General features: G+C 50.9%; 1 protein-coding gene across 4 annotated transcripts; it reads left to right on the top strand.

Annotated features, from left to right (window-relative positions):
• Positions 1-7: 7 nt before the first annotated feature.
• On the top strand, positions 8-25,766 carry RRP1B (ribosomal RNA processing 1B). Of its 4 annotated transcripts, none has more exons than XM_065942268.1 (16): positions 8-201; positions 7,346-7,428; positions 8,873-8,930; positions 10,142-10,227; positions 10,521-10,582; positions 11,207-11,336; positions 12,427-12,491; positions 12,948-13,129; positions 16,057-16,148; positions 16,700-16,797; positions 17,715-17,734; positions 18,330-18,461; positions 18,970-19,634; positions 21,126-21,272; positions 22,437-22,500; positions 23,187-25,766. In XM_065942268.1, exons 1-16 carry the CDS (start codon positions 72-74, stop codon positions 23,378-23,380), a joined length of 2,208 nt encoding a protein of 735 aa, XP_065798340.1. In that variant the 5' UTR covers positions 8-71; the 3' UTR covers positions 23,381-25,766. The 4 variants fall into 4 exon arrangements, with proteins under 4 accessions (XP_065798340.1, XP_065798341.1, XP_065798342.1 ...); XM_065942269.1 differs by having other exon boundaries at positions 18,333-18,461; XM_065942270.1 differs by lacking the exon at positions 8-201 and adding an exon at positions 480-792.
• Positions 25,767-27,698: the final 1,932 nt, after the last annotated feature.

Genomic DNA, 27,698 nt, shown 5'->3' on the forward strand with positions numbered 1-27,698 from the left:
GCGGCCGGGGCGGCTAGGCGGCGGGCGCTCGGTGGCGGCGGGCTGAGGCGGGGGATGCTCCAACGGACGCGATGGCCCCCGCCATGCAGCCGGCCGAGATTCAGTTCGCTCAGCGGCTGGCGTCCCACGAGAAGGGCATCCGGGACCGGGCGATGAGGAAGCTGCGCCAGTACATCAGCGTGAAGACGCAGAGGGAGACAGGTGGGCGCCGGCAGTCCGCCGCGCACATGGCGGCCGGGCGTGGGAGCCTGAGGTGGGCCGGGCTGGGGGGTGCGGGAAGGGGGCCCGGTCGGGAGGTGCGTCACGGGGGACGGCCCGGGGGAGCCGCGGGCGGAGCGGGGAGAGCGTGTGGCACTGTGTCTCACTCCCACATGTGCTTTTGTGTCCGCTTTCTGCTGGGTCTCGTCCGGTTCTAAGGTTGAGGGACTGCGGCCGACAAGGTCGGGTGGTCTGCTGAAAGTCACAAGTGGGTGGTGAAGCTTAGGATAGACCCGTTCTGTCCAACCCCGAGCCTGGCCCCTGGATCACTGGGCTCACCTGATAGATTCTGGTGCGCTCTTCTTTGAGTTACACCTTCACTTGACCACACGTTTAGGAGCTGGGATTGCAAAAGAGAAAACAGAATCCCTACCCTGGAGGGAGTTGTCCGGGAAGTCTAGGGACGAATTTCTAACTGAAACAGAGCTCCTTTAAGCAAAGTAAAGGAAACGAAAACCAAGGAAAGAAAGCCATCCTCTACATGGGCCGTTGGCGTTCAGCAGGTCGGAGAGGAGACGGGTAGCAGTGCTGAAGGTTAGTAAGTGAGGGAGGGTGAGGGAAGATGAAGTTGAACAAATAGGCAGTGGCCAGGTCGCACCGGGCTTTGTGATTTGGGTTTAAACAGCAGTGGGTGCCATTGAAGGATTTCATTAACTGACCTGTAAACTCCTGAAAGAATGAGCTACAGTGTGCGGTGGAGGTTTTTATGGTACTAAGATAAGTCTAGGCTTCCCTGGTGGCTCAGACTGTAAAGAATCCGCCTGCAATGTGGGGGACCTGGGTTGGATCCCTGGGTCGGGAAGACCCTCCTGGAGAAGGGCATTACAACCCACTCAAGTATGCTTGCCTGGAGAATCCCATGGACAGAGGAGCCTGGCGGGCTACAGCCCATGGAATCCCAGAGTCTCAGAGGACTGAGCGACTGAGCACACAAGATAAGTCTGATTTCTTTAATGCTAGTTCTGGAACATAGAGCCACTTTCAAAGTATTGATGTTATCTCTCCTTGTGCTGACCTCCTTAGTTAATGTTTTAAGGGGAAACCACAAAAGACTACCCAGGGGAAAGAAAGTATCATTTCATGGGAAGTCTGCTAGAAAGAGGAATGAAGCCAAACTTCCTGACTTTGACTCTCTTTGGGGTCTCCCCAGCAGATTTAATTTACTCATCCCATGTATGCTGGAGGTTTCCTACCCTGGTCTTCTAATCCAGACCTTTGCTGCTTTCAGCTCAGATATGCCCTACTCACCTGGCAGCATCCACCTGTGTGTCCTCAGACCAGAATGTCCAAAAGTGATTCATTTTTCTTCCCCCGCCCCCAACCACCAAACCTTTTCTGCTGCCCCTGCTCTTTCATTTTGGATTCTAGTTGCCCTCCCCACCCAGACTCTAGCCGGCCTCCTCTCCCCCACCCTGCATCCAGTGTCCTCTGGTCTCAGCTCTCTCACTTCCTGAACTACTCTCCCCTGCCTGGAGGCCCCCATCTCATCTAGACTTCTGTGGTTGCTTGCTTCCTCGCTCATCTAAACTCCAGTTGCCCCCAGTGAACCCCTGCTCTGGAACCAGCCTGGCTCATCTTCTTAAAACAGCTGGACATGTCAGAATCCCAGGTCTGTGGACCACGGTCTGTCCTCCCTTTCTCTCCATACCTCAGCCCCTCTTCCCCATGTGACTGCTCCACACTGGTTCCTGGTGTTCAGTACACTGATTCTCACCTCTGCCTTCATGTCTCCCGTTCTCTGAAAAGATCCCCACTCTTCTCCGACTCCCAGCACTCAGTTCAGCATCACTTGCTTGAAAATGCCTTCTGTCTCACCTCACCCTGCCCCGCAAGGATCCCAGGATACCCTATGTGTCTCTGTTGTGGCACTTAGCTGCCCTGCTTCTTAATTATCAGTCAGTGTGTCACTGTCTCCCCAAAACACTGTAAACTTCCATCTGTTTTCCTAGCTGGAAGTGGGCACGCATCCAGACACTCGAGGGCCGGCCTGTGTACAGAACAGAAGAAGAACCAGATGCAGCGCCTACGGGCTGAGGCGACCAGACAGAGCCTGGTGTTCAAACCCCTTTGGTGAACAGGCTTGGGGTCTGAAACATTGGGGTGGTCCCAGGGCAGGATGCCCAGGGGGTGTGCAGTGTCCGGGGTGTGGTCTGAGTTATTTGTCCTGTGCTCCCCACAGCGCAGGGAGTATAGCAGGCCTTCAGGAAAGTGACGGTAAAGTGCACGTCTAGACAGGGAGGTGGGACAGAATAGACGTGGTCTCTGCCACAGCTGTGCCTGTCGGAATAGAAACACACTTTCGGAAATAACTTGGCCTGACGGTGGAACCTCATTGATCCCGTCAATTGTGTCTCATCTCAGGCATAGAAAAGAGAGTCTGAGATGTCACTCTACTATCCATCAGCAACTTAGTTTGAAAACAAATTGAAAATCTTTATCGAGCTTAAAACAACTAAGTGTTGCTGTACCACTTTAAGTGTTGATCGTTCACAGCCACGGAATAACTGCAGTTTTTCTCACAAGGGCTCACTTGTCCCTGTTCACTCACTCGTGCGTTCTGCACACCTGGGGGGTGCCCACTGTAGGTGTGCTGTTGCTGTTTTGAGCACGACTTTTGGCTCTGGGAATGCAGCTGTGAACAGATTGAATACCTTTGCCTCTTTTTATCTGCAACTCTCAGCCTTTAGGGCTTCCGTTGTGGCTCAGCTGGTGAAGAATCCACCTGCATTGCAGGAGACCTGGGTTCAATCTGTGGGTCGGGAAGATCCTCTGGAGAAGGGGAAGACTACCTACTCCAGTATTCTGGCCTGGAGAATTCCATGGACTGTATAGTCCACAGGGTCACAAAGAGTCAGACTCGACTGAGCAACTTTCACTTTCACTCAGCATTTAATCTCTAAGAGTAGGATACATTTTAAAATCAATGTGTGATAGTTTGATTGCATTCCTGCTCTCTCTTTTGGTGGCACGTAAAATAACAGTGCATCTTGTGGTTCCTGGTGTCTTAAAGTCAGTGGCAGTGATGAGGGAATCAGTACATCTTCACACTGGCAGGGTTGGGGTCTCTCCATCCAGAACTTAATAGAATGACTGGAGCTGAGGCTGTTCCCACATAGATGTGGGTCGAGAGTTAGGGGCTCAACAGGCTCCTGGGCTGATCTCCCCTTGAGAGGAGCTGTTGGATTGTCTGTGTCCAAGCCTCACTTTGATGTTAATCTCATTCATTTTGAAGTAACTAAACCTGTATCATTGTTAGAAACATAGTTGCATTAAGTTTAAGAAGCTCAACCCCAAGAAGAAGATACCAATTCAGAAGCAGCTGTGGGATGAGTCTGCTTTTAAAATCAAGGTTGTGACAGTTTGTGTGTGGGTGATGTACAAACGTCACACCTCATATAACGAGGGTATGTTGTCCTTCACCTGCAGAGCACTAAGACACGTCGGCCGGCGAGCATTCCGTTTGGCTTTAAGTACTTCAAAGATTGGTGTCTTGTTTTTCCCAGTTAAGTTCCTGAGTGAAGACGAGGGACTTCTCTACCTGTATTGGGAACAGGTGTTTTTAAAGGGAGCTGTTCCTACTAGGCTGTGGTGGAGGATGTGGGACAGCAGTGTGTGACTGCCACATGCCTCTCACTTGTGCACTCAGTCTTGACCCCGAGTGTGAGCCTCATGTGTCACGGGCCTTTCCAGTAGGGCCCAGCCGGTAAGGAGCGGCCCGGGGCCTGACCAGCGCTGTGTCTCCCTGACCTTGGTCACTTCACGTAGGGTGAGAGTCAGAACCTGTTTTCACTCACAGCTCCCTTTCCCGCCCGCGCTGCAGGACCTGCTCTCCCCGGTGACTCTGGAAATCTCTTGTTTTCCCTCGCTAAGGTCTTTAGCGCGTCCTTGCCAGCACAGGTGGGTTACCCGGAGGTGCTAGCTGCCCCCCATGATCTCTGAGCAGCGGTTGACACGCTGCTCTCCTGGAGAAAGCACCCGGAGAGGAACACACACTGCCCTTTTTAACTGAAAAGGCTTCTGAGCCTCGCGCACACGCAGCAGTGTGTTTCTGCGTCACACATGAGTGTTGCAAAACCGGCACAAGAAAGATGCCACCAGACCGGGAACAGGGGCCCTCTGGGAGGAGACTGGTTTCAGGAGGCGAATGAGGACTCTCTAGTGTGTGCTTTGATAGAGTGTCTGATTTTTCTTGCAGTAGAAACGTGTTCTTACTGCTTAGGATTCTTTTTCAGTAGAAACCTGCAGAATGTCCAGGCCCCAACTAGTTTTCAGGGAAGAAGCCAAATCTCAGCTTCGTGCTGGGGCTCCAATGTCTCCAGAGCCCTGCTCCTCCCCAGACAGCTCTGTGCCCCCAGGTTCTCCCATCCTAGACAGGCTCCCGGGCATGTGGCCGGCTCCAAACTTCATCTTCTCTTCAGGTCTCCCGGGAGAGAAGAGAGTGCTTCCTGAGACTTGCGAGAGGGGATCTTCTGTCCATTCTCACACCAGCTCCCTGCCCCCGGGACTCCTGCCTTCCTCCCAGGCCCTGGCTTGAAAGGGGGCAGCTCTGGAGAGGGCGAGACAGTGAAACTGCTGAGCGGAAACAAGGATGCCCAGTCCCGAGCTTCGTGTAGGAACTGGTGTCGTTTAAGTCCTATTTCATCAGTGTTTGTGCCTTTCGAGTTTCATTATGATGAGTTTTCTAAACAGTAAAAGACAAGAAAGAAAACTGCCCATGACAACATTTTCATTTTGATACTCTCCTGCCGTTCTTTTTTTTTCCCTTCTTTTCTTTAAGAAATATTTCAAAACGTATCATTTCAAATGCAGGTACTTTGCTTCAGTATTTATTAATTACCTGGCCAGATCATCTGTTCGGCCCACTTCCTCCTTCCCACGAGATTCTTGGGAAGCAAACCCCTGGTGTCTCAGTGTACCTCCTGATACCTGAGTGTGTACCTCTGAGATAAGGACCCTGCTAACGTAACCACATTGTCACACCTTTAGGAAAGCTTTCCTTAATATTAAATATCAATCTTGTGCATTCCCATCATTTCATACACTCTTTATGACAAATTAGAATCCACATGAGACCCACCCGTAGTGTTTGGTTGTCGTGTCTACAGCGACTCTTCAATCCTAACAGTTCTTATCCGACTTTTCTTTTCCTTGCACTTATTCGTTGGAAGAACTGGATTGTTTGTCCAATGGAGACCCCAACATTTGGGGTTTTGCTGACTGCATCCCATGGTCTCATTTAATTTGTTTTTCTGTCTCCTATAGTTCCTGCAAACTGGTATTAAAAGTTAACATTTGAAGCAGTGTAGGTTCAATTTTTTGTTTTTGTGAGAACACTTACCAAGCAGTTCTGTGTTCTCCCTGCTGCATCACCTGGGGCATCCAATGGGCTTGGTGGTGTTGGTCTGACGCATGCACTGTGAAACCCATCACTAGCCTTTCATCTGCTGTTTCAGTGCCATTGATGACCCTGCCCAGATAGATCCATGTTTCATTAGTCTGAACATGGTTGGGTGTAAACACAGGAGACCATGCCAGAGGTGCTGCAGTTGTGACTAAGTCAGTGTGCTCTGGTGGAACCCACCACTCACATGTAGTGTCCTCAGTGGAAAGAGCCCCGGGTGTGTCTTATTTGTAACAGGCAGGTGAAGGAAAACCAGTTTGCCTGACCTCTAAAGGAAAGGCACTTTAATAAGCCAATTTCAATATAGTTTCTGGCAAATGAGAGCCTATCACAAGGAATCAGAATGCACCGTGATGAAATTGTTGGCATGTGAAAGGTCTTTAGTAACTTGGAGATCAGTACCTTATACAGCTCTTTAGCTTTCTCCGAATAAAATAAGTAAAGCTCATTCTGTCAGAAGGGATCTCTTCATCACTCTGAACTAATCCTGTGGAGTCCTGAGATCACATTGATTTCTAAGTACATGTTTACATTCACTGCCTCTGTCCTTTGCTGCCCCGCAGGGTTCTTCCCAGGACCTTCTAGTGAAGGATTATAAAGACCGCTGTAACGGGCATCAGGCTTGAGGGTTCCGTCTGTCCTCTGCAGGCTTAGAGACTGCAGGACTGCACTTACCTGATCTCGTGAGTCCTTAGGTTACTCTGCAGTTGTTTGGTGATGCCTAGGGTCAACCCACGGAGAAGGCAATGGCACCCCACTCCAGTACTCTTGCCTGGAAAATCCCATGGACGGAGGGGTCTGGTAGGCTGCAGTCCATGAGGTCGCTAAGAGTCAGACATGACTGAGCGACTTCACTTTCACTTTTCACTTTAATGCCCTAGAGAAGGAAATGGCAACCCACTCCAGTGTTCTTGCTTGGAGAATCCCAGGGATGGGGGAGCCTGGTGGGCTGCCGTCTATGGGGTCGCACAGAGTCGGACACAACTGAAGTGACTTGGCAGCAGTAGCAGCAGCAGGATCAACCCAGGAGGCAGGAGTCTGTGTACAACTTGTGGCTTGGCCGTAGGGGTTTCAGGCGGAAAGGAGGGCTAGAATAATGAGAACAAGGCTGACCTGGATGATGCCACCTAAAACTGCACATGCCTGGTAGGTGAAAACTATAGCTGGGAAAGAAGGGGTCAAGGTCCAGCCCAGCCAAGATCCCAAAAAAGTCATCTTTGCAGAAATACCCCAAAGCCTAGCCTGTTCCCCTGCGACGGTTGTAGGGACTTGGGCAGACCATCTGCAGGATTTTCGGCTTAGCTTGGCCAGACCAGTGAGAATGGTGGTGTGGGGGCGGGGGGGAGGAGGTACTAATTTCAGGCAGAGGACCACTTGAGGGAACTCCTAAATGACTCCTGAACTAAATTGGTTAATTTTGTGTGTGGATGACGTTTGCTTTCCTATGCTGCTGAGATCATGAGAACACTCTGCCACCGCCGCCCTGCCCCAGAGCTGACAAAACTAAAGCATTTACATGTTTGTTTTGTAACAGCAAGAAAATGTATGCTTCGAATAAAAAAGACATTTGCAAGTAAAAGTGAAAACATGCACACTATTATTCTCACTGCTTCTGTGGCAGCTCTAAACTTAAAGAGGAAACGTGCAGACTCTGAAATAGGACTTTTCTGGTCTTTTGCCTTCTAGGGGGTTTCAGCCAAGAAGAACTTCTAAAAATCTGGAAAGGGCTGTTCTATTGCATGTGGGTGCAGGATGAACCTCTTCTGCAGGTAACCTACAGTTCCCTATGTCATGTTGCTGGACTCGGGGGACCAGTGACTGAGAGACCTGCCTGCTTTATGCTGTATCCATCCCTGATGTGCAGAAACAGATGGAAAACCATTGCTTCAAGGGTTCACTTTCCCACCGCTCTTCCATAGAGAAAGGGATGCAAGCATTGAGGTGAAGTCTTTTTAAAGATGAATGAAGACACATAAATTAGATTTATTATTTCTCTGTCACAGTTTCATAGGTTCCATTGTAGGTTTTACATTATAAAGTTTCTGTTTCCTCCTTTATTAGTTGTGGTCAAAAATAGCATGACACTACCCTGCTCTGGGCCCAGCTCTGCCACAGTTAAGTGGGTGCTGGGGGCAGAGTCTTTGCAGAATGAGCAGTGGTCCTGGAGCTAATGGTCTCATCACAAAGACAGTGGAGACCTGCCCAAGTGTGCGCACTCACCTGGACCCCTGTCTGCCAAGCACACCAAGCCCTGCCGCCAGAGCCATCAAAGAAAGTGGTTTAGGCTCTTGAAGAGCTTTTTTCTGGTGTGTGAAAGCAGGCCTGTCTTTGTAGCAGGAGAAGGTCAGCTCTGGGGGCACTGAAGCCCCCTGATGTACAAAATGCCAGGGTAGGTTTTTATTTGTCTGGCTTTTACCTGCAGCTCTGCTGCTTTCCTGAGCCCTGTAGTGACTCACTTTGATTTCCTGCCTTTACTCCACTGAACATGTTTTGAGTAGGACAGCAGAGCAAAATATTTTTAAGTTACATTCAAAATGACAACCAACAGCTTTAGTGGAGGAAGGAAACAGATGAATGGGAGCATCACTTTCAAGTCCGGGGTTCATTTAACATGGGTGAGAAAGACTTGAGTTCAGGTGAAGGCCCCATGATAGCAGGATTACTCTGTGGACACTCCCGGAGGCAGGTTTCTTCATAGACCCAGAGCCCAAGTTCTCCCCTAGACAAGCTTGTGCACCTCAGCAGGATGGCTGCTTTGCTTTCTGCCGCCTTGCCCCTGCAGCCTGTCTGCCAGCAAGCAAGCGGGAGCCACATGGAGTGACAATCCCGGTATCTCACTGCCAGCGATGCCCCCTTATCGCAGTTGGCATCTGCGTTTCCATTATTTGGGGGGATTTGGATGGAATCTCAACCCAAGTTATATGTTGAAAGCCAGGAGTTGAGAGCTGACGTTTCTTGTGTGGGTCAGTTGAACTCACCCTAGGGATAATGTTTGTGAGCACACACCTAGTTCTGAAGGCATGTTGAATTGGCACAATAGTCCGTTGAAACTGGGAATTTCACCTGTGAGGCAATTCAGGTGTTCAGATACACTCTTCTTAGTGGAGGTGACAGTGAGAATGGAGGGGATGACCCCCTCCCACAGGCCGTGATGCTGTCCTCTCATGGTTCCACATAATAACCCCGCTGTTTTTCCCCAACCCCACTTTGCAGGAGGAGCTAGCGAACACTATTTCCCAACTCATCCATGTTGTTAACAACTCAGAGGCTCGTAAGTCCTGATATTTTTGTGACTTTCAAAACTTACTCTTCAGATTTGGTAACTTGCCTAAGAAACCTACTCAATGTCGTTTCTTCTCCTTCCTTCAAAGTTTCCATTTTCCGGGGGGCTAGCGTCACGTGAGCCTGGGCAGCTGGAGTGTGAATGTCAGGTGACAGACCGTCCCATGGGGAGCCTGTGTCAGGCTTAGATACTGACACAGTGAGAGGGTGAATGAAGGTGGTGTCCTGGGGGACATCACTTTCGGCATCTCAAAGGTTTCAGAAGAGTCTTAAAAAATAGCAGTCCTCCAGAGTTTCCACATTCTGAGTGAGTTTAACGCTCTCAGAAGCTGCGTGTGACTGTGCTGGTGACCGCGGTTACCTCTGGATGCTGGTTGTTCTCCTTGGGACTAGAGCCATTTCAGGTCATCACTGGTAACAAACTGTAAAGTAACCCCTCTTGACCTAAACGAATAAACAAAGGGAGAAATTAATTATTAATAGTTCTGAGACATTCAACTTTGACTACTTACAGAAGCAGAGAAGGCAGAATTCACTGCTTTTGTCTAGCCCTCCTCAGAACAGAACCATCCAATGGCCTTGTTAACTCTTAGTGATTCTTTGGATTTTCACAGGCTCCCAGATGACTCTTTAAGGATCAAAATTCTGTACATAGAATATACTGTAGCTTTCCATATATGAAGAGAGAATTGTGTAAAAGGAAGTAAAGCAAAAAACAAACTATTTGGGGATAAAAGGTGCTGGTTTCATGCCTCAGAAGAGAAAAATAGTGTTTTGTTAAGTTCACTCAGCTGACACTGAACATGAAAACAGAAAGGCTGACACTCTGCATAGGTCCCCCAGATGTTCATCAGATCGATGGCTTAGGACTGATAGTTAAGTGTATTTGGGCAAGAAGGGCCAGTATCTGTGGCTCTGGACATCTTTTGATTTTTAACAGAATCATGGCTTTATGATGGATAACGAAACATGCTGTAGAGAGCTTTCTAGTCAAACATTAAGATATTCCCAGACTTCTTGTTAAAATAAGCTTTTATTTAAATATAAAAAATTATCAAGCATACTTAGTTACCAACCAGATTTTCTAGCTGCCCAAGAATCCTTGAGAAATCCTAGTCTGTTTCCCTTCGTGAACTTTCTTGCTCTGTGGTGACCCGGCACCCTGCAAACAGAGCGTTCAGAGCCCCTTGTTCCCTGCAGAGCACCTGTTCATCCTGACCTTCTGGCAGACCGTGAATCGCGAGTGGCCTGGCATCGATGGGCTCCGCCTGGACAAATTCCACATGGTGAGGGTGGGGCCACAGCCCCTTACCCAGAGCTCCGGGTGGGGGAGGCGGCTGTGCGGTACATGGTCAGGTGACCAGCAGGGGGCACTAGAGGACGGGTTCAGAGGCATCGGCTTTGTCTCTTCCAGCTGTCAGAGTGAGTCTGGGGCACCTTCACTGACAGTGTTTGATCTAGAAGCTAACTGTTACTGTGGGAACTTTCCACTTTGAGGATCCAGGCTGTAGCTCTCGTTCTGCCAAGCTGATGGGTGTTTGTCACTTTCCCTTTGGTAATAACAGTTATCTGTCTCTAGCTGATCCGTCTGGTCCTGAGGCAGTCCTTCGAAGTTCTGAAGCGAAACGGCTGGGAAGAAAGGTTGGTGAACCCTCTGGGTTAGCATTTGAGGGCCTTAAAACTTTAAAGGCAATGGCGTGGTTTGGGGGTTTTTTTGTTTGTTTGTTTATTAGTTTTTTATTTGTATATCTCTGTCCTACAAAATCTATACAGTTTTTTTTTGCCCCCCAGTGGTTTTTGTCATACATTGATATGAATCAGCCATAGAGTTACACGTATTCCCCATCCCGATCCCCACTCCCACCTCCCTCTCCACCCAATTCCTCTGGGTCTTCCCAGTGCACCAGGCCCGAGCACTAGTCTCATGCATCCCACCTGGGCTGGTGATCTGTTTCACCATAGATAATATACATGCTGTTCTTTCTGGCGTGGTTTTCTAAGTGTTTCACTGAACAAGTCTGAGTCACCTGGTCCACGCCTTCCACTCCAAGTACCAGGAGCCTAGCGTCCTCATGCCTGAAGAACTTCAGACCCTGCAGAGCTGAGCACACACAGCAGCACTTTATACTCATTCCAGTGACTGTTGAACTTTCTCCGTCGTGTGTTGCTTGTTTAGCAGTTGGACACAAGAATGTCGCGTTCTCTCTGGGGACGGAGAGGATGTTGGCAGCGGGGGTTGTAGAGCTGTGTGTGTTTTTCCTTTAGCCGTATCAAGCTTTTCCTCGACATCTTGATGAAGGAGGTCCTGCATCCTGAGAGTGGGTCTCCAAACGGAGTGAAGTTCCACTTCATCAACATTTACCTGGACGAGCTGTCCAGGGTGGGTGGGAAGGAGGTAAGAAGGGCAGGTACCCTGCCACAGTGCAAGGGGCCAAGGCACCCCTGAAATGGCAGGGCCTGGGCGCTGCTCTGAGTGCTCCGTGGGCTGGAGGTGAAAGGCTGTTGGCAGAGCCCAGGATTACATCGGCCGCAGCAGCACGGATGGGTCAGCCTGTCCTTTGCCATAGTTCTTCCTCATCTAGAGATGTGTCCTAAACGGGCAGTGGGTCGTGTGGACAAAGATGTGTGCACTAACAGTGTACATAGAAGTCTGATAGCCAGAATCAAAAACAACTTATACAGTCCACTGAAGAATTCTGTAACAGGAGGAGGTATTCATGAGGTGAAGTTTTTAAAAAGTCAAGGGACTTCCCTGGCGGTCCAGTGGTTAGAAGTTCCACTGCAGCGGGCACCAGTTCACTTCCTGGTTGGGGAACTAAATTCCCAAAAGCTGTATTGTGTGAGATGGATAGATAGATAGATAGCAGTATGGAGGACTGTCCAGTGGTTAGGACTTCTTGCTTCCACCTCAGGGAACATGGGTTTAATCCCTGGTCAGGGGACTGAGATCCCACATGCCATGTGGCCTGGCCAAAAAAAATAGGGGAAAAATGGGGTAGACAGAGCTGCACAGATGGAAGGGCTTGTTAAGACACAGGCTGGGGAGGGAATGACACGGTTTCAGCAAGCCAGGGATTGTCTGAACTGGGAATGAGGAGCAGTGATGTACTTTTTTCTTTCACAAGTGTCTGCAATGAACATGTGTTTGTTTTTTGTTTGTTTCATGATTAAAAGAAAGTGTATGTTGTTTTTTAAATCCTTCACCTCAGTGTCTGGGAGCGTCCTGTCTCCGTGGAGGAGGGAGTCTTCTGTTGGGAATGTAGGACGGAACGGTGCCTTTCGGGGTGGGCAGTCCTCTCCGGCCACTGTGCTGAGATGCTTGGATGACTGGACGGTGGCCATGACCTTTAGCAGAGTGCGTTTTGGGCATTGTGAGAGATGTGTTGGTCTGATTCAACCTGTCTGAAAAACACAAATGGTTCCTTTTTCAAGGACACATCTGAAAGGCTTTTTTTTTCCCCTTCATTTTTTTTCCTTTGTTACAGCTTTTGGCAGATCAGAATCTCAAGTTTATTGATCCATTCTGCAAGATCGCTGCCAAGAGTAGGGAGTAAGTGATTCATGTGTTTCTTTTACCACTTCAGTTGGTATTTCTTTATGGGGGCTGGTGATAAAATTGTAGGTGAAATATGATGCACAGATCAGCCAGTGCTCAGAAGTACCAAGTTCTAACTCCTGTCAGCTCTTGAGTCCTGGCGGGCACTCCCAGCTGTGTTCCCCAGGGGCTCCACGAATCTCCCCCTCCCCACACCCCTCCTGCACCCGGGTTCCTTCTTTCCCGGGTCCCACCTCTCCATCACACAACGCTTAGCATTAATGGCCCCTCATGGCTGCAGTGGGTCAGCACAGGGTGTAACTAGAAATGCAGTACTGGTCCACGGGTCCCTGGTGGGCTGGACTGGGCAAGCAGTGGCGTTCTCTGCCTCTCACCCCGCTGTGCTCCTCGAGGGAACAGAGTCCAGGCCATCCGTTAACCATGCTCTCTCTGCTGTGCTTCCACCCTCAGCCAGACTTTGGTACAGACTATAGCTAGGGGTGTTTTTGAAGTCATTGTAGATCAGTCTCCTTTTGTACCTGAAGAGACAGTCAAGGAACAGAAAACACAAGTGGGTGGCAGCAACCTCTCAGAGGAAGAGACATGTGAAAACGAGATGACGTGGAGAAAAGCAGTCAGGAAAAAGAAAGCAGGTGAGAAAATTTACTTGAAGGGTCTCTCTCAGGTGAAATTCACGTCAAAGGAACAGTTTGCAGTGCATCTGTTGGCAGCTCACTGACCACCACCTGGAGTTCACCAGAGGGGCCTCTGCCGTGAACACCACCCACAGAGGGAGGCAGGCTGTGTTAAGACACCTGCACGGTCCAGAGCCTGGTCACCCTGGGTGTACACATACACACTTTTCTGCATCTCCCAGGTCACGGGGCTTTCTTCCAGGGTTTCATCATTTCCATTGGTATTGTTTTGGGTTCTGTGTGTTTCTTGATGTTGCAGCTTTTAAAAAAAAAATCCTAATGTGGCCTCATGCCTGTTGAAGGGTCCCTGGTTGGAGACCCGATTTACAGATGTGTTGGGAATGCAGTCTTGTGTCTGTAGCTCTCCTCTCTGTCTCTGCCTTCCTCCAGGATTCTTTTCCTTAGGGTGTGTAAACACCCACCATGGACGCACCTCGCTCTCAGCACTGTTTAATGTCCATGGGACTCACATGGGGCATTTAAATTGCAGCCTCATCAGAATTTCCTGTGGTTTATAGCATCTCAGTGCCTTGGCGGTAGGTGAAGGGCTAATTCAGGGTGTACCCTTGCCTTTGAAATGTCCTGGAGGCATTAAAAAGGAAAGTTTTCAAAAATTAACAGCCAGGGAAAATTTTTTATAGCAAGACATAAAAACCTAGACAACATTTTTAAAAAGCAGAGGTATCACTTTGCTTACAGAAGTCCATATAGTCAAAGTTATGGTTTTTCCAGTAGTCATGTACAGATGTGAGAGTAGAACCATAAAGAAGGCTGAGCACTGAAGAATTGTAGCTTTCAAGTTGTGCTGGAGAAGACTCTTAACAGTCCATTGTACTGACAAGGAGATCAAACAAGTCAATCCTAAAGGAAATCAACCCTGAATATTCATTGGAAGGACTGATGCTGAATCACCAATACTTGGGCCACCTGATGCAAAGAACTGACTCACTGGAAAAGACCCTGATGCTGGGAATAATTGAATGCATGAGGAGAAGCGGAGAGCAGCAGAGGATGAGATGGTTGGGTGGCATCACTGACTCAGTGGACATGAATTTGAACAAACTCCTGGAGATAGGGAAGGATAGGGAGACCTGGCATGCTGCAGTCCACAGGGTCGCCAAGAGTTGACACAGCTTAGTGATTCAACAATAACAGGAATCCTCTGTGGGAAGTGCCTAGTTTTTATGTTTAGACATAGATGTATGTATGTATCTGGAAGCGTATGTAAGGTGGTAGGAGCTAGCCTGCACAGCAAAACTGTGCATGATCTTTTATTTTCCTTTGTGCTTTTGTCTGTTTTTCTAAGTCCTCTACAATGATGTTATTTTATTTTTTAGTCAGGAAAGAAGTCTTTAAGAAAGAAAAGACAAGATATTGTCATTTTAAATTCACTATGGGCAACAACATGGTGCTTGAACAGCCCCAAGCACGTTTTGTGTTGTCTCTAGACCTCTCCTGCTGCCAGTTTCTGTCTGAACCAGAGCGCCCCCCCTTCCCTAAGCACCTTCCAAGATTTCCTCCCAGGTTCTCCATCAAATGCTTGGGGGACCTGCCCATTCTTTTGCCTGAGGCCACACCACTCACAAGCTAAGAGCGTGCCAGAGACAGGACACCTGTGAGGGCTTGTGAGATCTCAGCAGCAACGTGCATCTGCTTCTCCATGGCTGTGATGCTCTGTGTTATTTAGTACATGTCAACAGTCACGTTAGCTGTACTTGTTGGTTATCCATTTTGTTCTGTGTTTTAATAATTTATTTTTTGGCTGTGCTGGGTCTTCATTGCTGCTCAGGCTTTGCTCTAGGTGCGGCAACTGGGGGCCTCTCTGTAGTTTCGATGACAGGCTTCTCAGTGGGTGTGGCAGGTGGACTTAGTTGCGGCTTCCAGGCTTTGGAGCACAGGCTCGGTATTAGTACTTGTAGTGAACAGGCTTAGTTGTTCCCTGGTATGTGGGATCTTCCCGGGCCAGGGATCAAACCTATGTCTCCTGCATTGGCAGGCAGATTCTTTACCACTGAACCACCAGGGAAGCCCTATCCATTTTAAATGTAGCAGTGTGTACATGTTGATCCCAAACTCCTAACTATCCCTTCCCCCCAGTTCTTCTCCCCTGGCAGTCATGAGTTCTCCAAGTCTATGAGTCTGTTTCTGATTTGTAGGTTTATTTGTGTCATTTGTTTTTAGATTCTACATAGAAGGGATGTTATATGATATTTCTCCTCTGTCTGATTGACTTCACTCTGTATGATGATCTCTAAGTCCGTCCATGTTGGTTTCATTTTTTTAATGGCTGAGTAATATTCCACTGTGTATATGTACCATCTTCTTTATCAGTTCCTCTCTTGATGGACACTTAGGGAGGAAGGAAGGAAGGACTTACTATGCAGCACTGGGAACTCTGTTCAATGTTATGTGGCCACTTGGACGAGAAGGGAGTTTGGGGAAGCATGGATATATGTGTATGTGTGGCTGAGTCCCTTTGCTGTCCACCGAAAACTATCACAAAATCGTCAATTGGCTGTATTCCAATATAAAATAAAAAGTTTTAAAAAGGGGTGTCAGCATCAGGTCATTGTGTTTGCTGAGGTGGCCCCTGGGGTGGCCCCTTGGAACATTCACCAGTGCCTCAGCTTTCCTGAAACAGGGCGCAGACTGTACACTCCTCCCACTGGCTCGAGCCCCTGGCCTACAGGTTTGCTGTCCACCTCCACTGCAGTTCATGGTGGGAGTTTTGTCTGTGAGGTAATTAAAAGGCAAAATGTATGAGTTTTTTTTTTTTTAATGTCCGGAGGTTGAAAATACCAAAAAGACACCTAATTGAACAGTGGCCTTTAGGGGCAGCTGTGGCCAAGTATCTGAATTGTGTCTGTGGATCTGTCTGTTGATAGCACTGGGCAGATATCACTTTGGAAAAGAGTTCAGCCAGGAAGGTGGACAGGATGGCGGCGGAAGTGTGGAGGACACTGGGCCACTTCTTCAGGTTGGTAGCAGTTGTTTCTCTTGGTAGAAAGCTGCCTAACTAAAGGAGAATTAGGGTCAGAGATAATTAAACCACAGCCCTAATGCATAAGGTTCTATTTAATCTCTGGATCACTGGTGTCACTTTTCTTGTAATGAGCTTATTGGAGACAGATTTAAATACAATGGCATTTTGAAAGATGTCAGTCTTTGTTTTGGCTTGAATAAGTGAGATTTGTCTTCTGTACAATTAAGCCAGCCCGATGGTACTTTTTCAATAAAGGGAGTTTACTATGTAACCAAGTACAAATTGAATATCTAGATTAAATTTAGAGAACAACACAGCCCCCTAAATTTTCATGAAGAAGAGGTAAAACAAAGAATAGCTTCCCCCAAGAATAAGTAGAAGGAAGTTTTCAAAGGCAGTGGCTATTAGGCTTCTGGTGGGCAAGCTTTAGGCACACTGTGTGGACGTCCTACGGGAGTGCTCTGGGCTGCTGTCTCCAGTTGGCATGATTCTGGGTCAGGCGGGGCTGTACTTCCAGCAGACATGTAGTGTTTCTTCTCACCTAGTTTGACTACAAGGCAGTTGCTGACCGACTCCTGGAAATGACCAACAGGAAAAACGTCCCTCCCTTCAACAGGAAAAGTCTCTCCGAGCTCATCAAGAAGTAAGTGACTGGGGAGGAAGGCTTCACCTGGCCGTCCTCCACGTTCAAGCCCCGCCCTTCTGTTTCACTCCAGGCAGGAGCTATCACCCACTCACCTTGAAAGTTTCTGCCCTTCGCCTTGCACACACGTTCACTGGAAGGTTCCATGGAGACAGCCACTCTTGGCTCTCCAGTTCCACTCTGCCCATGCAGCTGCACTCACCCCCTAGCTATGTGGTAGAGATGGAGGAGGAGGTCTGTAGGTCAAGACGTGGCAGCAGGGGTCAAAGAGCAACTCCGCTACCTCCTGCCCACCTCCCCGTGAATGTGCCGGAAGTGTGGTTCTGTCACCTGTGTGACCACGAAGCCCCACGGCTCGTTGCAGCTGATGACAGGTAACAGCTGAGCCCGATTGCGCGCTGTGAGCCGCCCTGTCCCGAGCACTTACACAGATTATATCACGTTCAGGAGGGCCCACAGGGCAGCTTCTGGGATTGCCCCATTTGACAGATGAGGCAGCGGGGGTACAAGGAGGCAGCCCATTGCCTGGGCTTGCAGCTGGGGCTGGACTTGGCCTTTCTGCTCCCCGGCGCTGCCTTGGCCCGGCACACGCCTCCACACTTGCTTTTGTTCTAACTCAGTACAGTCACATAGAACAAAACACTGCTGGCTGTCTCCACTCAGTAACAGCGACTGGAATGTAAGTAGAGGTGGAAGCTTCTCCGCCCCCAGTCTCGCTGGCATGTGCCAGGACAAAGCCTTGGATCTTCATGTCATGCGTGTGATACTTGGGGGCAGTATCTCACACATTATTGAGATTTGTCCATCTCAATAATGATTTTAAGGGAAAACAGATATCTCTTATAAAAGGTTAGCGCATGTGTTTATGGGAGGCAGGAAGACGTGGTTTCTTTAGGAGCCTTTGTTTTCTTTTTCAGATTCCAAGATCTCTCTGAAGGTGAGGAAAAGCAGAAGACTGTAATTGGTGATGTTCTCAGTGAACACGGGCACCCCCTAACCGGGTGCCATTCTTCCTGTCAGGGTGGGGTTGGAGGTGGGGGGGATTAACAGGAGGATTCCAGCTTGAACCTTCCTGAAGAAGAACGGTTGATCTCAGGGTCCCTCTCATTGGGATCAGTCAGCCTCCAGTCCCCCTGGGGTGGGGGAGGGGAACTGCTTCTTGGGAGCTGGGTTACATTTGAGCAGGTGGGTGTGTCTGCTGCCCCTGCCTCTTGTGCACTTGGGGTGCTTTGAATTGGGGGGCCCCACAGACCTTGTTGAAATGTGGGGGTGGCACAGCCGAACCTCTGGGGGGTGAGCTGTAGAGGCTGTCACTCTGGAACTACAGTCCCTGACCTCATCTCAACTGAGAAACCCACAAAGTGTAGTCTATAATTCCTGCATCAGCAACTTTTCAGGTTGGGGTTGGAGAAGCAATAAGGGACTCGGCAGGAATCAGGGTTAAAATTACCCACATGGGGGTAAGGGCCGTGATTGTCTCAGAAAGCTGACCAGATGTGTCTTTGTGACCAGACGTTGTCTTTGGTGTCCAGCAGGCAGTCTCTCTCACCTCAGTTTTGCTGAGGATAGCGCTGCTGACGAAGATGACCAGACCCGCAGTCAAGGAACACGTAAGAAGAAAGGGAATAAACTTTTGCAGAAGACAGACATGGCAGGAGGAGAAGGTGAGCCGCAGAGCTCTCGGTCAGCACACAGTGGGCCAGCGTGGCCCTGGGAGCACCTTTCACGTCCACACGGGTCATCGCAGGGTGAAAGCCATCACTCTTAGGGGTTGAGACGCATAGAGAGCGTGTCTCCGGGTGTTGTGCTATTTTCCGGGGGACCATACTCCAGCTGAAGTGGAAGTGTAGCGGACTCCTGATGCAGGAAGAGGGTGGGGATGTGGACGTCCTAGGTGGACATTGCCCTTCAGGGCACTTGTTTTATTACCAGGTATGGGCCTAAAAATTAGTAGGAATCTGAATACTGTTTCAGATCCATTTACATCAAAATAGGCCTCAGGAAGGTTTCCGGGCATGGTTGGGGAGGACAAGAGATGGGCACGTGAGAAAGCTTGTGGGATTTGAGGGCACAGAGAAGGACCTGGCGGGTACTGGCGACATGCTGTGGGTACCCCCAACCCTGGCAGGTCCCCTGGGCACCGGGCACTTGTTGACTGACTTGTGTCTGTAGGAACCAAGTTCTTCCCTGCCAAGGAAGAGGAGAGCAAAGGTGGCATTCCAAAGAAAAAGAGGAAAAAGAAGAAGAAGAACCAACTCCAGGCTGAATGCACAGGGCCCAGTGGGGAAACCACGAGCCGAGAACAGAATGGGAGCCAGGAGCCGGAGGCCAGTCCCAAAAGAGCCCCGGAGGCGAGTGGAGCTGAGCTGGGAATTTTGACCATGCCAGGCACCCGGGAGCAGAGCAGCTTGGAGCGCCCCTCCTTGCAGAGTAGGAGGAAGCGGCCCAGGAAGAGGAGCCCACGGATCCAGGTGGAGGGCCTGGAGTCAACAACATCGCCTCTGGAGGGAGTAGCCCCTCGAGTGGCCCCAGCCAGCGGTGCCCCGGTCCTGAAGAGGAGGCGGGAGCTGGGAGCCCTGCTGGTCAATGGCAGTGGCCCGCCTGTGCTGGCCTGGCCCGCACCCCAGAGGGAAGGACCCCCAGCCAGCCCAGCAGACAGAGGGGACTGCACCGCCACCCTGCCCCCGGGCGAGAAACCGAAGAAGAGTGGGGGGCCCAGCGGCCTTGACCTCTACAACTCGTGCGCTCAGAAAGCTGCCATTTTGAAAAAGAGGAAGAAAATGAAGGAGATGTCAAACTCTGTGGAGCCCAGAGGAATGAAGCTCGTCCCAGCCCTGGTAAGGCAGAGGGGGGTTCCCAGGCAGGAGTGTCCGGGCCCCACCTCCTCGGCCACAGGGCAGGGGGCAGTCAGACCCTGGACCAGGAGCCGTCATGGCTCCTAACACCCTCTACCAAGGAGTAAACAGTGACCTGTCTCGGGGGCTTCCGGTGCCTCCCCTCCCACTCTCACCCCCTGTGATCAGAGGTGTGACAGGGCCAGCATTAGACTGGGGGATCACCCCAATGGCCCAGCAGGCACTCCACCTCCATGGAGTAAACAGGCAGGGGGCCCCCATCATGTGTGGAGCTTGTGTTCCTCCTACAGCTCCTGGCTCATCCTGGGCTTCGTTGGCAGGAGAAGAAGCCCCAGACTCTTACCCCTGTTCTTTTTCACTAAGCTTTTCTCCCCTTGGATCTCTGGAGCAGATAGAAGCAGGGACCAGGCTCTGGTCCCTGCAGCTCTCACCCTCCTCCCTGGACATGCGTGTGGCCGTGCCCATGGAGGGCAGCCATCGTCTCCCTGGGCTGCTTCCACTCCTCACACGGCCTGTGGGGCTCAATGCATGACCCCTTGGGCCTCCCAGGGCCTTGTTTATGGAGCCTGCAAGGACGCAGGCAGAATTTGTGCCAGGCCTCATGGTACAGGACCCCCGAGGGGTCAGTGGGAGGTCTGAGGGCGGGAAACAGGGCGTTCAGCTGGGATCCAGGAAGTCCGCTCTCACCTCAGACCTTCCCTGACACTGGAACACCTGTGTCACCTCCCCAGGGCTCTGCAGCCTCAGCCCATCACCCACTGGTCATTGCTGCTCATGCTCCTTAACTGAGAACGAACGTCTGAGTTTTCTTTTTTCCCTAGCAGCCACTCTCAGAGATGATTGGAGGGTCTGGGGAGGTCTTCCTCCACAAGGGGCAGCGTTCTGGCCCAGGTCTCCAGTTCCAGGTTCCCTCCAGGGGAGGGTGGCAAACTTCTGAGCCAGAACACCAGGGACTTGCCAAAACCACTGTGTGACGGGGGCCACCTTGGGTTTCCCTGACCCCTGAGACCCTGGAACAGGAGCGGGCTCTGCTGTGGACAGGTGTCAGTATAAAGTCCCAGGGAAGGTTCTGCGCCTGCCCGTCCCAAGCCCACGGAGCCTGACAGCGTCACACCCGTCCTCCGTGCAGACTCTCTGTGGGCAGTGGGGGCTGTTCAGAAGTGAGACAGTGAGCTACAACTTAGCACACGGTCTCTGAAAGCCAGAAAGCCTCCAACATGGGCACAGGTTTGTAGATGGGTGAAAGTGGGTTCTGGTGGCTGAGAAGACAGGAGACCCCTGGCTGTGGACACGGAGCCAACGCAGGGATGCGGGGGTTTCTGCAACATCTGCTCCAGAAGTGAGCTGTTGACAGACTGTCACCAGGGATCCGATCAGGGGCCTGGGGTGTGACTGTAGGGGCGTCCTCTGTTTTGTTCTCTCCCTTCCCACATGCATGGGTGGGAGTGACCCCGTCTCATCCCCCTCACACAGGGCAGTGGTGGGGTGCATGGCCCTTTGAAGAAGAAGCTGAGGACGGAGAAGGACTTCGTGAAGTTCGACGCCGTGTCCTCCCCGAAGCCCCTGTTCTTCAGGAGGGCCAAGGGCAGCATCGCTGCCTCACCGGGCCCCACCCTGCAGGTACTTGCCCCACACTGCTATCCCCCCACACAGTCCCACCCCAGACTTCCGAGGCTCAGCTGGAGCCCGGCTGCAGTCAGCCTCTAGCCTCTGCTGCTGTCCACGGCGTGCAAGCCCCCGTTCGGGGAGTCAGGCTGGCCTGAGGCAGACTGGGGGCTTGGCCAGGGAATGAGGTGCAGTCGGCGATGCGGTTGTACATCAGCAGGACATGGAGGTCATCCTCGAGTTCAGCGAACAAGCAGTGAGGGGGAGGGCGGAGCCTGGGGAGCCTGGGGCTGCAGGTCTGCCCAGGACGCGCGGGGAGGTGGGAAGGGGCCCAGTGATGGGAGGGGCGTGGCTGTTCTCGGGCCAGCAAAGCAGGGCCAGCTCTGCCGAGTGCTCCTCGGAGTGAGCAGGTCCAGGCCAGGCTGCTGGGCTGCGTCCAGTCTGCTTCCAGAAGACACGGGTCCTGGTGGAACCATCAAGATGAGCATGTGTGCTTGACTGGCCCTGCCAGGGCAGCCACAGCAGGTGGACATTTAAGTAGCACCCACTCAGAGACTTCCCTGGTGACCCAGTGGTTAAGACTCTCGCTCTCAATGCATGGGGCACAGGTTTGATCCCTGGAGAGGGAACTAAGATCCTGCATGCCCCACGATACAGCCAAAAAAATTAAGATAACAAGCACCCACTTGAACCAGCAGAGTGACTACTGTCTCTTAATATTTGTGTGTTCTTTTAAGGTGTTTTGGGGATATTTGTTCACAAGACTTGTGCAAGCCAAGTTTCTGTCCTAAAACGTTGGTGATGTTAAAGCAAAAATGGTGGACAGAATTATGGAGTTCTAAGGAGCTTGTCAGGGTGCTTCAAGGTCCAGAATGGGTCCCCTTCCAGAGTCCTTGTCACAGGACGTTGGGACATGCATGTCTGTTGCCCATAGAAGCTAGGTTCTCTTACAGGGCGCTCAGTACTCCACTCACAAGATGAACTGTGGGGCCTAGACCAACCTGTTCCCCGGAGGTGTCAACCGTCCTCACTCTGCTCTCTCTCCTCCTGGGACCCCATGACGGGTGGTTCCTGCAGAGCGGGGCTGGCTTGCCAGTGCCATACCTGGAGGCACCGTGGGTTCTGGGGACAGCTTAGCCACCATCTTTTTACTTGTTGCCCTGCCATTTTTTCCTGTAGTCACACAGAACCCCATCCAGCTCCAAGAAGGTGACCTTTGGGTTGAACAGAAACATGACAGCAGGTGAGCATGGGTTAGGGTTAGGTCTATCTGTGGATCTTTCTGTCACTGTGGCTGCCTTGGTCCAGGCACCCAGTCCAGGTTCAGGGAGGGTTGGGTGGGATTGTCTGACTACTTTTAGTACAGATGTGATTAGTTTTGTTTCTTCAAAGGAGGAAACCAAGCTTTTAGGAGTACATAATGAGTTTAGGTCCTGGCTGTGTTAGGGACCACAAGTAAGTACGTGCACACGTGTGTGTGTGTGTCTGTGTGTGTGTGTGGTCCTGGCTGTGTTTAGGGCCCACAAGTAAGGGTGTGTGTGCGCAGAGGGGAGGGACTATCTGGAAAGGACCTGAGAAACTCTGGTTTTTTAGAACTAGAGAAAACAGGAGGAGTAAATCTGCCACGAAGGAAAGGCTCCTCCTGAAACTGTTTAAACCTGGGGTTCATTCCAGACTCAACTCAGGGTTCACCATGCATCCGTGTTCCATAACTACCCCATGGCCCACCAGTGCCCCATCCAGGTGGCCTTGGGGCATTTTCCATAGAGAAGAAAAGGCATCTGAGGGAAGGAGCCTCACTGGCGGCCCCTTCTCCTGGGCTGAAGGCCCGTGGGAGCCCGCAGGGGGTGGAGCAGCACCATTGGGGCCAGTGGGCAGACAAGAGGAGTCATGCCCTGTTAACTGTATCCTGGCTTTCGTCCGAGGCAGAGTTCAAGAAGACAGACAAGAGCATCTTGGTCAGTCCCACGGGCCCCTCCCGAGTGGCCTTCAACCCTGAGCAGCGGCCCCTCCATGGGGTGCTGAAGACCCCCACCAGCTCACCAGCCAGCACCCCTCTGGGCCCCAAGAAGCCGCTGACCGCCATGCCAAAGAGAAGGCCAACAGCTATGGACTTCTTCTAAGATAGAGTCCTTTTAAAGACTGCTTTTGTACAGAATATTCTATGAATTATAATGTTTAAAAGGCAGGGGCCTTTGTATTGTTTTTATAAATTCCCATGAATTGTGTGTATGGGGCTCTAGGTGAGCCTCAGCTCTGCTCCCTGGCCCTGTCGGCAGGGCTGCGGGCAGTGTTCACACATGAGCCGTCCACTCTCCACGCCCTGGCTGCGGGCGCGAGGCCGTGGGGCTGGGAGCTCGCTGCCAGCGCCCCAGCACTGCTGCTGTGCCTGCTGGTGTCCGGGGCTCAGGTTGCCTCCAGCCCCTGCGTGTGCAGCTGTGAGCAAGGCTGGTTTTCTGATGGTTTGTGGTCTTAAGAGTCTTTTTTGTTTTTCGAAGCACGATTCCCACGTGGTGTGGGTATTCCGCGGTCCTAGGTAGATGACATAGCTGCATCAGCAATGCTGTGCTTTCTCTCCGCGCACTCAGTGGGGTGACCCTTCGAGTAGGGTATGGGGGGCGGGAGGGGAGAGCCTCTGCCCTCAGGGTCGGCTGCTTCCTCCCTCCCTCTGCCTTGGCCTGGTTTCCTACCTCTAAGCAAGCCTAGGGGGTCCTCCCAGGCACCGCACACCCACCCGTGTCCAGGTCCTCGTGCCACCTGTGCGCCTTGACCCCCGCGGCTGGCAGCCCTCGGCAGCACTCCCATCCTGAGTCCCGACTCCTTCCTTCAGAGGCGCAGCTGCCCTGTCTAAAGTGTGGCTTCCTGCCGGAAGGCCAAAGAAGCAGCCTTTAAGAATTGTCTATGCTTATTTATTTGTTTGTAGCTACCTTTTTTCAGATGTTGAAGCTTGCACTTACAGACTTTTATAAAGTTCTAAATTTAGTTAATTACAGCAGTTGGGGTGGGAAACGCTCAGAATTCAGCTGGAAAAACAGAAACACAGCTTAGAGCAGTGCTGGCCCGGTGGTTGCTCAAGCCCTGGGAAACGGCATCTGCCCCTTGGGCCTGGATGATGGACAGGACGCTGATCTGAAACCTTAGGAAAGCCCCTGGGCACCCCCTTCCTGGCCACATCATGAGCTGCGTTCTCAGAGGAGGGGGCATAATCTGGGGAAGACCTACTTTCAGGTCTCAGCTCGATGCGTCTCAGGCCTCCCCAGCAGAGAACCTCGGTAGTCCCAGCCGCAACTTGGGGTGACAGGGACCCACTGGGGCTGCAGGGCTGGTGTGACTTCAGTTTCCTTGATCACGTGATCAGTATGGGGCCTCTGCCAAGACCCGGGTCCAGTCAGGGGGCCCTGGTGAGGAGGACGACGTCTGGACTTTGTGCTCGGCCTGCTGTCTAATGAAGCTGTGTCACGTCAGGCCACAAGGAAGAAATCATTACTGCTGTGCTGTTAAATCGTCGCTGTAACGCCAGGTCTCACGCACCAGGTCACCTTGTGGTTGCATGGTTTTTAGTGTGCTGCCTTTGATATAATCTTATCGAAACCAAAACTGATAGTATGAAAAGGTTAGATTTGAACACTCAGATATTTTTAACTTTTTATTTAAAAAAAATGTCTCATTATCCTTGGTCAAATTATTTTTCTAACAGTTCTTATTTCAGTGTTAAAGATGGGTCATGTAGCCAAATGGGCCATCTAATCCTTCGATGTTAAGACCCTTGTCTTAGCGAGGCATCCAGTGGTGAAAATGGCTTGTTGGTCCTCCAGTTGAGGGCGAGAACTTTTCTTCTTCACTGTGGTGCGTCAGCTGTCTTGTCAGGCCCCAGCAGGGGCCTCCTGGGGACCCGGGCCCAGGAGTGACAGTGTGTCTCGGGTTCCATCTATCTTTCTCTGAACCTGTTCTGACTTACTCCATTTTGTGGGTAAACTCAGTACGTTTACTGCAGCTTATAATTAACGCATAAATTTGGGCTTCAATTTTTAGAAATTCTCATTCCACGCATTTAACAAGAATGTATCCATAATGAAAATGTCTTCTAAATGCCAGTTTTCTATTGGGCGCACGTCATTTTCCTCGGTAAATTGCCAGGGACACTTGAACATCCAGAAAAGGGAATTACTTAAATCCGTGCTGGTGGTCTTTCAGTATTTTGTAAAACGATCATCTTCCCTTGAACCCCACAGGATTGATCGATTTTGTACGGTTTGGTATCTCACTTTGCAAACGTTGTTACCCTTTCTAACTTTTAGTAAAGCAAAAGCACAAAGAAAAGCTTAAAGAAAACCGGAAAGCCGTCACTAGTGTGGGAAAGAACATGAACACAACTCTGTCTCTTAATGTGTGTGTGTGTTTTCTCTGACTTTTCCTGACGCTACTGGCAAGGCCTGTTTGTTTACAATCATTTTGTATTCATGTCTACAGGGTTTGTCAGTACTCATCAAAGCCAAATCCAATTAAAAAAGAAAAACAAAAACCTGTGGTCTTTGCCCTCAAATTTATACTTGATTTTGACTGTCAGCCTATGTACAAATACACCTCTTTGGGGACTATTATAATGCAACCAGGGTTAGCTGATGGGGTGAGGGATAGGCGTTTGAAAACAAGTGTCTTCGGGCACCTGTCCTTCCTTTGTGCATCCACTGCCCGTGGCCGGTGAGAGGGTGCGTGGCAAGTCCTCCCGCCCCGCAGCTGCTCACAGATGCCCTTGATGCCAGGCCTGAAGCGTCCGCTCCTCAGGCCTCGACCTGTGAGGATGGCCGGGGGCACCCCCACCCAGCTGCACCCGGAGAAGTGCCTGCCACTATCTGTCTTCCCCACGAAGGCCCTCTTCTGCTGGGGGTCAGCATGGCCCGCCCTGGACAAGCAGAACACATGTTCTCCGAACAACAGACTCCTGGCTTGTGGTTTGGATCCCAGACATGTCCACAGAGGGTCACTTAACACATAAAATAACACCTGCGACAGCAGTGAGCCCCACCCCCCCACCCCCCACCCCTCACACGTGCTCCTGACCTGTCTCAGCAGCCGGATCTGAGTTCTGTCATGAGATGCCTGTGTCCGTCCATTCTTCCAGCGACCAGGGTTTGGAGTCAGGCTCTTGCTGTTGTATGTGGAGCTCAGACATCAGCTCAGGTTTCCAGGCTGCACTTGATACAGTCGGGGCTCCTACCCTGCACCCCCATGGTGAATGTAGGGTCTGTGTCCTCAGGACACCCACGCCTGGCTGTCCACCTTTGCCCACATTTTGTTCCCATCCCTTCACGCAAGTGTGGGCACAGGGCCTGGCCTTGGCCCACACACCCCCGCACCAGGAAGCAGGCTTATTCTGAAGGTGCAGGTTTCTGTCACTTGGCCACCACAACCTAAAGGCATGCTTAAAACAGCAGTTCTCAGAGTGGGATCTCTGGGGTTCTTAGCATCTCTGCCTACAGCTCTGAGCTTGGAGCTGCCAGCCCATGCCAGTGCCCCCACTCAAAGATTTATCTGTTTAGCTCTTTCCAGTCCCCTGGGTGCTCAGCACCCCTCTCCCCTCTCCTGTGTGGCAGACAACAGGCCTGCAGGGACCACTCTTCTTAGAAGACAGACCAGGAGTTCCCCGGTGGCCCAGTGGTAGGATTCCATAACTGGTTGGGGAACCAAGATCTTGCAAGCTGCCATATGGTGCAGCCAGAAAAAAAACCAAGACTGCCAAATGGTTATTGTTCCCTCCAGTACTGACTGTGTTCTCCATAGCAATCACTGGTTCAGCAAATACTGAGCTTCTGCTCGAGACCAGGCCCTGCTCTGCTGCAGCAGCAGTGAGTGAACAGACAGGTAAGATGCACACCTGTGAGCTGGGCACAAGAGCTCCGTGTGGGAAAATAAAGCCGGGAGTGGATGCAGTGGGAAGATGCCCTGGAGGAGGGCAATGCAACCTACTCCACTATTCTTGGCTGGAGAATCTCTGTGGACAGAGGAGCCTGGCGGGCTACAGTCCACGGGGTCACAAAGAGTCTGACACGACTGAGCGACTTTAGAAGATTGCTCTCCGAATTCTCAAAAGGTCTCAAAAAGTAGACCTTTTAAGTGTCTACTGAACTTGAAATGCAAAGAAATGAAAAGATAATCTACAAGCGGTTGATAATTTTATTACGTGTTGCGAAGGTTAAGTTGAAACCGAGTTAATGTTTAATGTTTTTCTTCATTTACCTGACTTTGCTAGCAAGAAGGTAACATTTGACAGGGACAAAAGAGATGAGCATGTGAAACCATGGTTGGTGAAGAAAGTCTGACCAACAGAAGGAACAGCAGGTACAAAGGCCCAGGTTTCCCTGAGCTCCTAGCTCTCTGAATTCAGAGAGAGCTCTGAATCCCCCCTCCTGCAGGGCATCTTCACAACCCAGGGATTGAACC

The sequence above is a fragment of the Muntiacus reevesi genome, chromosome 8, assembly GCF_963930625.1.
Source record: "Muntiacus reevesi chromosome 8, mMunRee1.1, whole genome shotgun sequence".
Taxonomy (NCBI): Eukaryota; Metazoa; Chordata; class Mammalia; order Artiodactyla; family Cervidae; genus Muntiacus; species Muntiacus reevesi.

What these genes read in the sequence shown, in the direction of transcription:
- RRP1B (XM_065942268.1), top strand. Translation starts at nt 72, where the DNA reads ATGGCCCCCGCCATGCAGCCGGCCGAGATTCAGTTCGCTCAGCGGCTG. An exon ending in GAAGACGCAGAGGGAGACAG is followed by an intron (nt 202 to 7,345) that starts GTGGGCGCCGGC and finishes TTTGCCTTCTAG; the next exon opens with GGGGTTTCAGCCAAGAAGAA. An exon ending in GCCTGGACAAATTCCACATG is followed by an intron (nt 10,228 to 10,520) that starts GTGAGGGTGGGG and finishes ATCTGTCTCTAG; the next exon opens with CTGATCCGTCTGGTCCTGAG.